We start from the raw sequence: 15,004 nt of genomic DNA, 5'->3' as shown, positions 1-15,004 counted from the left end.
CCCCCCCCCCCCCTCCTCCTTTTGCTTTCTTTCTTGGAGATGATGGTTTTCTACTGAGGAGATGATGTTAGTTGGATTTTCCTCAAAGTAATCAAAGCAATATTATTGTACAAGCTAGTTTATACCATTATACAAGCTCCCTTTTTCATATGGGGCCTAAAATGACCTAAATGACCTCACACCAGCTGCCAAAACAAACCACTAAGTTTAAAGAAGATTACTTTTCTAGATTATTTATCCATTTCTAAAATACTCTAAGAGATTATTTACTTATTGGTAGCTTAAGAGAGGTGACAAATAAAGAGTGAATTAGAAATCAGAGAGAGAAACCAGAGGTATCTCTTTGTTAGTGAGGGAGAATGTGTGATTTAGGACATTCAATTGATAAGGCACCTCTTAGATGCTCAACACCCCTGGGGGGTCAACTAAATAAAGAATACTGACCACTCAAGCTAAGTTCAATTCAATTTCCCAAAGGTCCTTGGTAATGCAAATTGAAGTGGGTAGGGGTTGAAAACTGTGAATAACCACCATTGAGTGGCTTCCTTTACAGCACAAAATTGGCTCTGTTTGATGGGTTTTTGCATAAAGTGGCTGGTTTTACAGCACCAAAACTATCTCAACAGAGGATAGTGTGGGCAATAGAGTGAAAATTTGAAGTTTTAAGGACATTTTTGTCATTATGGGACTAAAAAGTATTAAACCAAAAAAAAAAAATAGGGGGTTTATTACTTCTTACTTTATTGTGTCAGTCAGAGAAGTAGCTTTCATTGTTCAGTGTGAGAAACGAATCTCAACTTCTCAGTCACTCTCCCTCCCTTAGACCAGCCAACCACCTGAAAGTTTATCTCTCTCTCTAAGTACATATTAATTACCTACACTTATCCATTTGATCTTGATTCCCTTCACCTACCCACTAGTACTTTCTCAAGTTTCTTTTTAAATCATGGTTCCTTTTTAATTAAAATTTCTAATAGTAAGCACTGAATTCATTGGAAATAGCAAGAAAGACCTCAGATAGAGAGAGTCAAACAGTCAACTAGGATTTATCTTAAATAAAGTGGAAGGTTAAGGGTATATTTTTTAATTAAAGAGGCACAAGGGGTGTCGGCTATATTTTTAGTTACTTTCACTAATAATACCATAAATGCATGAGGGTGAGAGGGACATCTCAGCTTATTAGTGTTTTTAAGTGAGTGTTGAAAGGTCTAGTGCAACCAACTAGTCCCCAGTAGTAGGTGATGGAAAGGAATTTCATTTTTCTGGTTAATAGTATTAATCTTAGATCACTAATCAATTATCACCTGTGAAACTATAAATATAGAAAATTACCCATTTGGGTTCATCCATGTAATTCCCAAATGATTGATCCATTTGATCCATAGCCAACTCTAGAATAATTGAGATAAGATGCTGGATGACTGAGCTGCACCAATGGTTGGATGACAAGTGGTCATACTGGGAAATTTTGATGTGTAGTATCTATTACAACTTTGAAAACTTGTCAGTTGGCCATTGGCCAAGGATCCTCTGGCCTACATCCAAATTCACTTGTTTGAGATCACCATAGACAAAGTACAAAGGCCAAGACCTTTCGCTTGCTGGAGATCTTTCTGTATCAGCAGTCATTAACATGACTAGACTTGCACCACTTAAGGGGGATGCATCCAAAATATCTATATTGGCAATCTCAACCAGGGCATGATGCTGCAAGGGTGTCAATGGGAGTGTACATGAAAATATCAACATGATAGATAATTTTATTTTTCACGAAAGGTGGGGTGATCTGTTGATTTATGATATCTTGTATTTCGTCACACAGTTTAATTCAGGGAGTATTGGTGCAACCATAACATGGTTTAAAACCCATATGTTAGCGTATTTCACTATATATTTGTTGCAATGTTTTTTTTTTTTTCTCTGTAACACAAGTAATTCTGAGAGGTGTGTGGAAGAGCACTATAACCCTATTCTCCATTGATAGCAAAGTAGAATTCCATCTTATCAAGGATGTAGGTAATCTTGTTGCACCTCGTAAACATGTACGCATTATTTATTCTTGTTTTTCGTCTATTATCTTCTGCATTGCTTTTAGGATTGTATTTCTACCCAACCATCTCGTCCTCCTCTATATATGGGCGCAGCAGGCTACTCTTGGTCAAACTTATTTTTCCCTATCTTTATTATGCAAGGATAGATATTCAGGTGCCTTCGCGGAAAGTTTGAGCACCATGCCAAAAAAGCAGTAGTGTCTACTTTTTTAGTAGATGAAATTATTGAATACCTCTTAAAATTGGTGTGACAATTTCTGGTTTGAAGGTTTGAGCAGGTGCCAAGAGTGTGAAAGGTCTAAGGATCGACTTCTGTCACATACATTCCCCCTCCTCTCTCCCCTCTAATGCACGTGAGTAAAGTCCCCTTGAGCAGTTCCTTAAGATGTAATAAAAAAAAAAAAAAGGTTTGGAGACATAGTCAGGCACACTCCCTCTCACTTATAAAAATAAATCTACAATCCACTAAGAGTAAATTATCACGATAGCATTTTTTTATCATATATAATATACAAACATTGATATTCCAGTAAGACCTAAAGGGCTATAATTCAGAAAATCATTGCAAAGTTGCAAATTTCAAATTCCACCAGTATGCCCAATATTATGGGAGAAAATGGAAACTACACAGATATCAGTCTGGATTGTCAATTAAACAACTTTCTCTACAGATTTTCTGTTATCAATAAATAACCATGATAAAGGGTGAGTTTAAATACACCAATATATAGTCGGCTTCAAGGATTAAAGTATCGGTATCGGTCGCCGTATCGGTCGGTCAAAATTAAGATACGTATCGGAGGGTATCGTATCGTATCGAAGATACACTAAGATACGTTAAAGATACACACATAAATGGATAGGAAACATTTTTTTAAACACTTTTGCATAAAGAATTTGTTAAAAAAAGCTATTGATAACATGTATTATGCATAAACACTAAATTGAGGGTATCGTACTAAGAATTCAAGGTTTGTAGTTATCCCATAAATGTAAAATCCTTGTTCCCAACCTTGATTTCCACTTTAGTTAGAGAGAAATATAGCTGAAAGCAACTTTGGAACAAAAACCCTTCAAAAAATCATGTTTTTCTGAAAAATTACCCATCTTGGTCATTATATGACCGTAGCGCACTGTATCGGTACATACCGATACTCACTGATATGTACCGATACTGACCGATACGTATTGATACTCACCGATACGTGCCGATATATACATATCGATACTCACCGATACGTACCAATACATACCAAAACGTACATTTTACCTCAATTTTATATTTTTCATAAAGTCGTATCGAGGCATATCGTATCGTATCGATGTGTATTGGTGGTATATTGATGCATATCGGTATGTATTGTAGGATATATATTGATACGAAAGGATTTTAAAAATTCCATGTATCGTATCGGTGTGTATCGTATCGACCGGCTAAATTTAAGATACGTATCAGAGGGTATCGTATCGGTATCGGAGATACTTAAAACCATGGTCGGCTTCCAACATTATCAACCTTAAAATATAGGGTTTTCATAAATTTCATGTAACATAAAATGCTCACTTCATCATTAGAAATCTTTACTCAAAAAAAAAAAAAAAAAATTAGAAACAACCTGATTTCCGATCATAGACACACATACATACACATACACATACACATACACACAAAGAAACACACATGTGACTGGGCTATGGTCATCTATAGAGAGGAGGAGCAACGGTCACCTTAGGGAAAGGAGGACGAAGTAAGTTGCAGGAAATAACCTTAAAGGTAAAAGACAAAATAAGAAACAACGAACCCTAATATAATTTGTATAATTATTGTATATAAATAGGAAAGAGGAACGCTATTTGTCCACATTCCCATGCCCAAACACAGCCATTGGTAACAGGGGCAATGCATCTTTTCAATACCCCCTAAACCAAGGGTTGTGTCTAGGTGTAGGAAATGTGGAAGGGTAACGTTCTTTCTCCCTTATAAATAATATATTTATATACATAGGGTCGAGCTGGTTTGGACTTGATTGCACAGGGTTGTGCTCAGCCTGAGGCCTCAACCCTAGCAACCTTAACTCAGGGCAAAAAATCTCTAGCCCTGACCTACCCTTAGGGTTAAAAATCTTATTCAAGGCCCTGTTCAGTCTCAGGTGGACTAAAGCATATTTGGCCCGGACAAAGCCAAACATACATCCGAATCTACATAGAGTATCCTCTAGGCTTGAGAATCTATCATCAATGAGGATGTGAGATAAATATAATTACTCAGCTAGACACAAGTACATGTAACTCCTCTAATACATGTTTGCACTTTCATTCCTTATTGAGGAAAAGTAGAAGAAGAGCAAGATCATACACTATAGAAAATATGCACTTTCATTCCTTATTGAGGAAAAGTAGAAGAAGAGCAAGATCATACACCATAGAAAATATGGGAGATGGTTTTCAACTTCCCCACCACAACCCACCAACCCCCGCCCCCCCCAAAAAAAAAAGAAAAAAGAAAAAAAAAACTTCAGAGGCAATATCCCATGTGACCTTAATAGAGGCATGGGAAAAGATTTTGTCATTGAAGAGCCCACATGGTCAAAGAAGAGAGCGAATATTTAAGGTATTAAGAAGAAGAGAGAATGTAAAAATATATAAGAAAGCATTCCAGCATTGACGACATGGATTTTTTTCACACATTATTAGATTAAGAAAAATTCCTACAATTATATATAAAATAAAAGTAAAAAATGTCCAGCTCCAGACAGAGAGAACAGCTTTCTTAAAACTTGGTGTATATTTTTAACCATGTAGATTAACAATAATTCAAATGTACTGCACATTGTACCATGTGCATGTTGCTTATGAAATCTGCATATTGCATAAAGGAATAGATGAGCAATTCAACTAACTTCACTGTCTTACCTTGGTTTCATGTACCTATTCATGTTCAAATATCCATACACAATGTCTTGTCTTCGTTTCCTTGGTTTCTGCTTTCACAATTAATAATAAGATCATATCATATGGAGTTGATTGATCATAAGAAGGGCAATGGGGTGGGGTTCAGCATGGCAACTGTCAAAGCATACACCAAGAAAATACGAAAATAAGCTAACAATAGATCTACACAACACAGAGATTTAACGAGGTTCACACAGCAATATGGTATGCTATATCCTTGGGCGAAGAAGAAGATGTTTCGCTATGCAAAAGAGAGATTACCTCCAAACAGCGGTGAGAAAACTTGTCTTGAAACCCTAATTCGAAAAAACCCCCAAATTACAATGACTTGCTCAACAAGACGATAGTACATTATATACTTCAAGTCACGGGTCGACCCATCGGGTCATGGTCAATCCGGTGAAACCACCCCCATACGAGATCAGTGTTGGGCTCCGGGCTTGGGTCTATCGGCTCAACCCCTCTGCTTTTATCACAGATCTCAGAAAACTTTTTATTCAGGTCGCCATCAAAATATGTCAGAGTGTGTCAATCTTCAAAACAAGTAAAAAATTCGAGACAAACTTAACAGCACCTTTTAGTTAACCTTATTGAATCAAATCAAATCAAACCAAATCTAATCTGATAGGACCTAACCCAACGCATGATGGGATTAATAAAACAAGCGCTAAAGACTGTTGGCCTAACAATGATGGAGAAGTAATCGAATAAGAAAATTTAGAGAAGAATTATGTAACAGCCAACAACTTCGCAACTTTTCCTAACTTTTTGTCTAACTATAGTTTTTATAGTACCCATATCCCCTAGTGGGCCGGTCATAAGTAAATTTTTCATATCAATATGATTTGAAGTATATTAAAATTTGGAGAAAGTTTCTCACAATATCAAGAATCTCTTTATCCACCATGATATGATCTATGATTGAATTTTAGCATGTCAATTTCATCAATAAACACACATCCCAATGTATGTAATCGAAAGTATTGCCTCATAATTCAATATAACGCTCGGATGTTTTCACTTAAGAGATTCTCTCTTTTCACCATGGATGAAGAAAAAAAAAAACTTGATCCTTAAATCTTTTTAACCTCAAGGGAAGAAGTATATTTTTGATCTCATTTGATTGGGTATTTAGTGTGTTTTAAGTTGCAAAATGGGGACCAAAAATCTACTTCAGGTTTTTTTTTTTTTTTAATGGTTGGTGGGGGCAGAGGAACCACCTTTCTTTCTGCCCAAGGTGCATCACTGATTAACTGACATCCACAAAGAAAAGATTCCCAAAACTTTAAAAATAGTTCAAATATAATACTATAATAGCATAAAGGAATAAAGGGGAGGGTCATTGGGTTGAAGACAAGAAACAAAAAATATGGGAAGAAGATTGACAACTTAGGGACTATTTGATAATATTTTAAGTGTCAAGAAATGACAGAAATGGAACAAAAAACGTTTGACAAATTCATTCCGTTTCTCCTGTTTTCATAAATAGAAATCAAAATTTATGGTGATTTCTATTCCTAGAAACGGACATGGTGAAAAATGACTTGTTTCGTCTTTTCCAAAAACAAGTGAAGGAAAGGATTTTGGGTGAACTCACGCCTCTCTTCTCAACCTCAAACGACTCCATGGCTCTGCAACTCTGAAGATCGAAACTAATCAGTAAATATGAAGAAAAATATTTCGAAAACCCCCAATTGTTTTCTTTCTAAGAAATTAAATGTTCAGGAGACACTTGTGGTAGGACTTAATGGTGCAAAGCTTGCCATTCTTCAGATTCTTACAAACTGATGAAAAATCCATAGTTTTTTGCCTGCACTGCAACGGCTTCATTCAAAATTTAACAAAAACGAAGGAAACCCAATTCTCTAATTCAGGTTTCAAGTCTTAGTCTAATTTACTTATGACAACTCTTTCCATTATCGGAATCGTAGATTCGGCCCCTGATTACTCGAATTCCTGGACATTTTCTGTGCTTTGACGGCGAAGAACAAGGAGATTGAGAAGGCAATGGTGGTGCCTCTTGTTGGCTCTGTCCAACATCTGATTCTGCATGAGATTGGTTAAGATTAAGATTATGATTCTCCTCCTTATCCTTCTTCTTGTCCTTGTTAGGCGACGAGATGGATTTCAAATCGGAAGCTTGCGATATCACCATTGGAGTAGCTTTAAGAGCTCTGAAGCTAAATAGTAAAGACACGAACGACAAAAAAGGAGTTTTGTCTAAGAGAAAATCTGAATCGGCCCCAATAATTGCAGCTCGAGTTGGATCTTCCAGGTCCGACTAGCTTCTCTTACTGTTGCTCGAGTTCTTGCAAGCCCTACTTCAAGCATCTTCAGCCTGCTGTATTCTTTCGACATTTTTGTGATTAGGGGGAGGGTAAAGAGAAGAAGAAGAAACGTTTTTAGAAACAACTTTTATCAAACACCAAAAAAACTGTTTTTGTTCTCAGAAATGTAAATTTATGTTTTACTGTTTCTTGACATAGAAATGGCAAAAACATTATCAAACGGGCCCTTAGTGGCCTCTCTTACTCGTAAGCCTAGTAAATACCACTGCTGGCTGAGACCTGGGAGCTAATCAAGGAAGTTCTCTCTTTAGAAAATGGTGTTAGTTATGTTGCCAATCAATGGGTGAATGAGTGATGAATTATAGGAAGGGTTGACACTTTAAAAACCCAAACTTTTAAGGAAGGTTTACTATCACCTTTCCACAATAATAATGTGTTGTAGTGGGTCATACGCAATTGAATGCATCATATAGTTATTCCTAGGGGTGTCAACGGTCCGGGTCGGTGCGGTTTCGGTCCGGTTCCACCGGTTTCGGTGTGAGTTTGGAAGTGACCGAAACCGACCCAATAAGGATTTATCGGTTTCGGTCCGGTGTCGGTTTCGGTGCGGTTTGGGTTCGGGTTGGTACCGGTTTGGATTTATTAGGTTCATTTCGGTTTGGATCGATTTTTTAAACCGGTATGAAGCCATTAGGAAACAACCAAATGATGAATTGTTGAACTTCGATTTCTTAAATCGATTTGTAACCGGGTTGGTTTTGATTTTTGGTCTAGTTTGAATTCGATTTTCCATACAAATGTATACAAAACTATTCAAATTTTAATTTTTTTAATGAATTTTGGAGTGTTTCGGTTTCTTACCGGTTTGGTTTCGGTTTCGGTCCGGGTTTTGAGCCGGTTTCGGTTTGGTTTCGGGTTCATCCGGTTTTCGGTGCGGTTCGGTTTGGTTTTGGGGTTACAATACTTGAAACCGAACCGAACCAATAAGGCTTCGGTTCGGTTCGGTCCGGGTTGTTATCGGTTTGGTCCGGCGGGTTTTCCCGGTTCGGTTTAGGAATTGACACCCCTAGTTATTCCTTCACTACAATATAGGTCATCAAACGGATCTCGAACGATCCATTAAAGCATGAAACCAAGATCTTCAGAAATTGAATTTCTATTCAAAGGGTGCATAACCGCATAGATAAACTCACACTAACGCATCAATTAAAGACCCAATTCGAGATTGCTAGTCGGCTAGACAGCTATTGTGCTAAAATTATCACAGCTCATAACTAAGAAAACTTTAATGAACTTTGAAGATTGACCTTCTTTACTCCCAAACTCCACTCTCCCTACTCCCTAGTAATAGCATATGGAATTGGTAATTTGGTATCCCACTTTTTCATCACTGTCCAAAGCAGGGCCCACCAGATCAATGCAACAAGATGCAAATTGCAAAATCTAACAGACCCAACAAAGTGGTTCTTATATTTTTCATCTTTTTCTCTCAATAAACACAGATGCTTAACTGATGATAAGAACAAAATATCACAAACCCATACTGATAGTATTCTCACATTCAATGTCATTGAGTCTGAAGAATCATGCTATTTGTCATGGGATTGGAGAGAAAAGTCAAGCTAATGGGCATTGGGCCAGAAGAGACTTTAATAATTAGATGGTTAGAATATATAATTGTCTCGGTTATGCCTCATAAGTGAGGTGGCAGTTACCAATTGGTTGGACTGACCCATTGGACTGTTGGCATATAAAAAATCCGACCCATACCCCTTGAGGACCCATGAGAGTGTCAAGCTGTAATCTGACCCATTAGAGTGGCACATAACCAGTTCGACCCGTTGAGGTGTCAATCCTTTATAGGACCCGTTGGAATGCCACCCTGTAATCCGACCCATTGGATGTTGGTGCATAACAAATTCGGTTGTCGTGAACCAATTAGAGTGCCACCCTGTAATCTGACCCATTAGAGTGTCGACGCATTCGACCCGTTGAGGTGTAAACCCATATATAGGAACCATTAGAGTGTCAAACTGTAATGTGACCCATTATATAGACGGAGCATTGGCATGTCCATTTAGTAACATAAGACATTCATAAATAGAGTTGAAAATAGTTTGAAATCTATGTTGCTTTCTAACCACATTACATTATTGTTAATTATTTTGGTAGGTATGATATAATTAAGGCAGTTGGACAGGCGCCTAATTAATTAGTTCTGAACAAGACAACAGTAGATATTGAAAGTGAAGGGATAATGTGGGCAGCATAGTTCAACATAAATGAGATTCCAATCCAAATTTACTGTTTTAATTTTCCAATTCAACAGTGTAACAGAATTAATGCAAATCTTTTAAAGATAAGGACACAATTCCTATTTACAATTTGGTTTAGAGTAGCTCACCATTAACCAGCAAAGCTTGCTCAATCCTATGATTATCTTTTTAATGCATCCCCCTGACTTTGAGAGTGGATCAAGTACTCGTACAAGAACCATTCTCATATGATTTGATCCACACATATGAAATATAATACAGGGTTTTTCTTTGTGGGTTCCATATGTGTGGATCAAAATTGTATGAGAATGGTTCTCTCCTGAGAGCCTGACCCACTCTCCATCCCACCCCACCTTTAATTTTTTTTTTTTTTAAATTCCAAAATAGTGGTTTACAAAAACAGAACGATTTGTAGTTCTTATGTATGCGCAAGGACCAATGGAAACACACAAGGAAGCATCCATCTAAAAGTCATTTTCTTTTTCATGGGGGGTGTGCCGGTCATTTCGCCCCACATGTGTTAGGCACAGGAACCACACTCCCCCCACGGAAAACAGTTTCCCTATTGTTATTGTTTTACTGTAATTCTAAGTCAACATGTTTAAGCTTTTGTTCTTTTATTTTTCTTTTCATTTTTTTTTTTGGCTACCGATGGGTATCTAGGCCTTTGGCCTGACTAGTCCCATGGGCCTATACTGAACCCAAAACCGCATGGACTGGGTCATACCGGAATTGAATGAGAACCATTCAACTTTTACTGAAAGCAGTGAAAAACACTAAACACCCCGTGTCAGTGGCCCAAGGTGTGCTTAGTGGGAGTCGAACTTAGGACGTTCGAGTTTACAGTCATACCAAGTTCGTTGCTCATCAACTACACTAACTCCTTAGGTTAAGCTTTTGTTCATCTACTACGTTCACCTATTGAAATCAACTCCAATATGAGCAAATGATGCATGCCTACATTAGCTTTAGCTAAAAAAAAAAAAAAAAAAAAACCTAACCCTTCAGATCCAAGGTTCCTCCACAACTCATCAATTCTTAACTTAAAAACCCTTCAGATCCAAGATTCCTCCACAACTCATCAATTCTTAACTTAAAAGATCCCTTTGACGGCTCTTAACTACCATACATTCTTCCATTAGGAGTGTCAGCACCAAGAGCAAGGATAGCTTCCCATCATAGGATTGGAGCATTCCATTGGTGGGCTGTCCATGGAGTGTATTATATGCATACATTCTCTTTAGGAGGTTGAACTATGAAGTTTACATTCTGCATGACATTACCTAACTGTTGCTACAAGAATATTTTTTTCACCTTACATAATATATAATGGAAAAGCCGATACCGTAAGCTAACACACCAATGTGTCTATTTCTCTTCCTTAATTTGAAATGACCCTGACCACACCTGTATGATAACCCATCCCATGCCTCTATTGGTGCCTTCCGCTAACTTATTGCACGCAGGCAATGTGCCTATCCTTTTCCTCACAATATAAATAAATGGAAGGGTTTTCTGTCACGAAGCATGGTTTTTGCACCAGCGTGATGGCCAATGAGAGCACTTATGGGAGCATCAATATGGATGTGACTTTTATCTTTCATAAGGGGTGGACCTTTGTCTAGGCACAAAAGCCATGCTCCGACAAACTCCTTTTTCCTTCATGAAACTAAATGAAACAACGAGTCCAAAAAAAAAGGTCTAATGTGGTATACACTGTCCTAAAAATACACAATGATACAATCTATATAAGAAATGTAGAAATAAGTCGTCTGTTCTGATACTTTTCCGAGCCTCACAAGATATTTATTCTACCATGTGGACAATTGATGTGTCTATTCTAATTGTTGGATGGAGAGGACATGGTTTAGATTAATCATAAGTCAAATTTAGTGTCTAAAGCAATAAAATACCCTACAAATATTGGCATGCATCATATGTATATGACCAGTACTCTACCATTATTGGCCACTCTCCCAAGTCAAAGTAAATTTATTTATGAAAATTATGAAAATGGACGGCTCATATCTGGCTTGTGACTTCCAGAAATGTCATAAATAGAAATCCAATAGGCTGAAGATGCATAAAAACTTGAATGCAACTACTATTAACTTCATCAAAGTGATGGCTCCTCTACAATACCCACTGAAGAGCCCAGGCAGCAGATCTTGACAAAAATAATATACATCTTCACTTCTCTGTGCTGAAGGCAAGAGTTAAAAAAGAACCCCATCTGCCAATCCCCCCCCCCCCCCAAAAAAAAAAAAAAACTAATGAATCCAACAGGTCAAGACAACAATGGTCAAATCTTTCCATCTACGGCGTTTCTGGTTTCCCTTCACTGATATTGTCCATCTCTTCTAGTTGCCCTTCTTCCTCATCACCCGTCTCTTCTGATTCCCCTCCAGATTCATCATCATTCTTTTTACTCAATTTCAAACGAATAGGCCGGCCCAACAATTCCTGCACCATAAAGGTTCATGAAATCAGATCATCTGTATTGTGGTGAAGTCATACTGTATTGATAAAAAGTTTAGTTAGACGACCTCTTTCCTATTTTGATATTAACTTGTTCAGAATTCATGCATTACATCCCAAGTTAATTGGATCATTAACCAAATACAGGTTACAGAAATCTTTGCTACACCCACTGTTAACCATGGGCTATCATGTCAATACTTCTTAGCGGCCATGCATTGTGCTTTTCTCCTAGTAACATCAGAAATTGAATGACCACCTTTCAAATAAGGAGGAAAGCAAAGAGAAAAAGAGCTTCCCTATTGCCACAAACACACTGGAAGGGGACTAGTGTGAAACAAAAGGGCGATTTCATTAAGAAATGAAACTTTTTGGGCTGTCACCTAAGCAACAACATTAAGATCCTACCAGGAAACATAAAATAAAAAAAAATTAGATCCCCAGCCTGCAAGGACCAAGGCAGGATACATCTAAGAACTCTATAAATAGAAGTTCAGGTTTACTGTACCAAGAACTGATTAAGATTGACCATGGAGAATTCAACTTGGTCAGTAAACTTGTGAAGGACAGCACTCCAAAAAGAAAAATTATTTTAATGAACTTCAAAAGTCCCCTCATGCTTGCAGTTATTCCACCATGTCCATTCTTCTAAGATCAGACCATATGATACTGAAATCAAATTCAACGTGCCAAAGTGCAGCTACGACAGTCTTAAAGAATTCAGCTCCTCTTATGAACAAACAGATTTTCATTATTTGGGCGATCAAAAGCTCTCCTAAACAATTTCAACCAGGGCAGAAGACCAAATCTTTGTAGCCCTCAATGTGTAGTTTCTGAACAACTCTTAGAAGCATTCCTAACTCCACATTTATAGATCAGCATAATCTAAGGGTGGCAATTCATTTAACCTGCCTGAACCTGGCTCAATTAACAAAGGGATGTTCTAGGATTTGTCTTATAGCCTGGCTATTAAGCAGGCTCAGCTTGGGGCAGGGTTCCAGACCTGATGGAGTAGAGAATAGTGTACCCCCACCCTCCACCGTCTCTTTCAATTTGGACCTGATTACCCTAGAAACCGGTTGAAAACCTCCAGAGCTAGCCCCCTCTATTGGATAACATATTTTCATTTTAAGAGTATTATAAAGGAACGTAAAGAATTAACTTTTATTTAGAAAGTAATAAAATAATTTAAAGATGAAACTTTTTGTGGTAGGCAACCCATGAACAAAATTGATGGGTAGGTGCATCTGTTCTGCCATGTGGAAGAACGATGTGGCAATTTTGACTGTTGGATATCTAGGAAATATCTAAATGACACAAGTCAAGTTTCAGTCTCAAATTCAATCATTTACCCTATCAACTCCCGTATATGCCTATGCAACCCTCGCAGTGAGCAAAGGACCTTGGGGACTACCTGTATATAAAATATCAGCCCCACACGTGGCAGATCTAGGCTTCCACCAACCATTGTTGCCTATGGGTTGCCATTCACCAAAACCACTCTCTAATTTAAACTAAGTTAATTTGTTAATTTTTCTTTAAATTTATGCAGGCTGCCTAAACAAGAACAGTTAAATGGGCTGGACCTGGCATGCCAACCCCCTGCCTGATTAATAAACAAAAGGGTTTGGGTCAGGAACTCAAAATAACTTGGCTCAGTCCACTCAATCCCATCCAATTGCCACCCTTAATATGATATATCCTGTTACTGCCCCATCAACAGGGAGGCCAAATTGAAAACAAGTCATTTTATCAAGAAATGAGGGGGAAAAAAACTGTTATATAGACAACACAGCCAGATGGATAAAGCACCTGCTAACAGTAATGAATGTAACTTCAGCCTAGTAAATCTTCCACAGGATACATAATCCCCCAACACACTGCAATTTGGCCAAGTCATCCGCCATTCTAATTTTAGCTAATCCTAGAAATCAATTGGAGCAAGATGTTGGAGGACGACAAGTATTGCACCTTCTGATGAGATTAAAGAGATCCCAAGGATCCTTAGCAGATCCAATCACACAACAAAAAACAGTAAAATGGATCTTAAGCTCAACCCATAATTCTCCTCTCCCAAAGCTGACCCATCAAAGTCTAATTTGACGGCATTTCCAATAGAAGCCTAAGAAGTAAAATTCTACAATGATACGGGTCTTGAGCTTACTATCTCTGACCACTTTTTGATAATGCAGTTCAAATTCATACACTGCATGTGGTCCTGAGTCATTACTATAAAAGACACACAAATAGAGATCATATCTATCACCTTCTGAACATTTTTCAGAAGAAAGACTCCTCAAGAGCCTATCTGTCTTCCAAAGGGATCCATAGTCATCTACTTGTCAATTATAGTATATCTCCCGTGGAAACCAATACAAATCAGGGAGAGGCAAACTGCCAAAAAAATTAATAAGCAAGCTTGCAATGAACAAAAAGACGGTTGAGCAAATTATAACAGCAGGTATGCATTTCTTCTATTCACCCTTATAGTTTTGCACCATACACCTTTTCGAAACCATATACATTCAGAGACATTGTGTGAAGCCACATTATGAAGTCCCCCCCCCCTCTCTATCTTGGCTGCTTCCCACCCGTCAGCTTCTGCAACTTAGTTAAGATTATATTATTCAAAAAGAAAACAATCTTGCTTGAGTATTATATGGTTTGAAAGTTTCTTGTTTCTTCTGTACTTCTCAGTAGTGCTTTCAAAAAAATTAACATTCACCAGAGCATTTTTTTCTTGCCAAAAAGCACCATCCCTTCTCACTGCCACTTTCTTAACCTTTTATTGTTGAAAACAAGGCTTCCCCTTCATCCTCTAATGTTTCAAAGAAAACTTCAGAATTTTCTGAGATCAATACTTGCTTTGAATGATCTAATTGGTACATTATACGTCATTCTATCATTCTGTTTTATTTTATTTTTTATTATTATTTTTTTCTTTTTTCTTTTTTTTTTT

At 37.6% G+C, this 15,004-nt stretch overlaps 1 protein-coding gene across 1 annotated transcript in view; it reads right to left on the bottom strand.

Annotated features, from left to right (window-relative positions):
* Positions 1 to 11,647: 11,647 nt before the first annotated feature.
* LOC122081047 (30 kDa ribonucleoprotein, chloroplastic) overlaps positions 11,648 to 15,004 on the bottom strand; it is a 10,063-nt gene continuing 6,706 nt past the window's right edge. Inside the window, exon 4 of the mRNA XM_042647997.1 lies at positions 11,648 to 12,030. Coding sequence (XP_042503931.1) covers positions 11,884 to 12,030 — 147 coding nt within the window. The 3' untranslated portion in view covers positions 11,648 to 11,883. The remainder of the gene's footprint in view (positions 12,031 to 15,004) is intronic.

This window comes from Macadamia integrifolia, chromosome 6 (assembly GCF_013358625.1).
Source record: "Macadamia integrifolia cultivar HAES 741 chromosome 6, SCU_Mint_v3, whole genome shotgun sequence".
Classification (NCBI taxonomy): domain Eukaryota; kingdom Viridiplantae; phylum Streptophyta; class Magnoliopsida; order Proteales; family Proteaceae; genus Macadamia; species Macadamia integrifolia.
The sequence above is the reverse complement of the archived record's forward strand: the minus strand, read 5'-3'. Positions and strand labels throughout refer to the sequence as shown.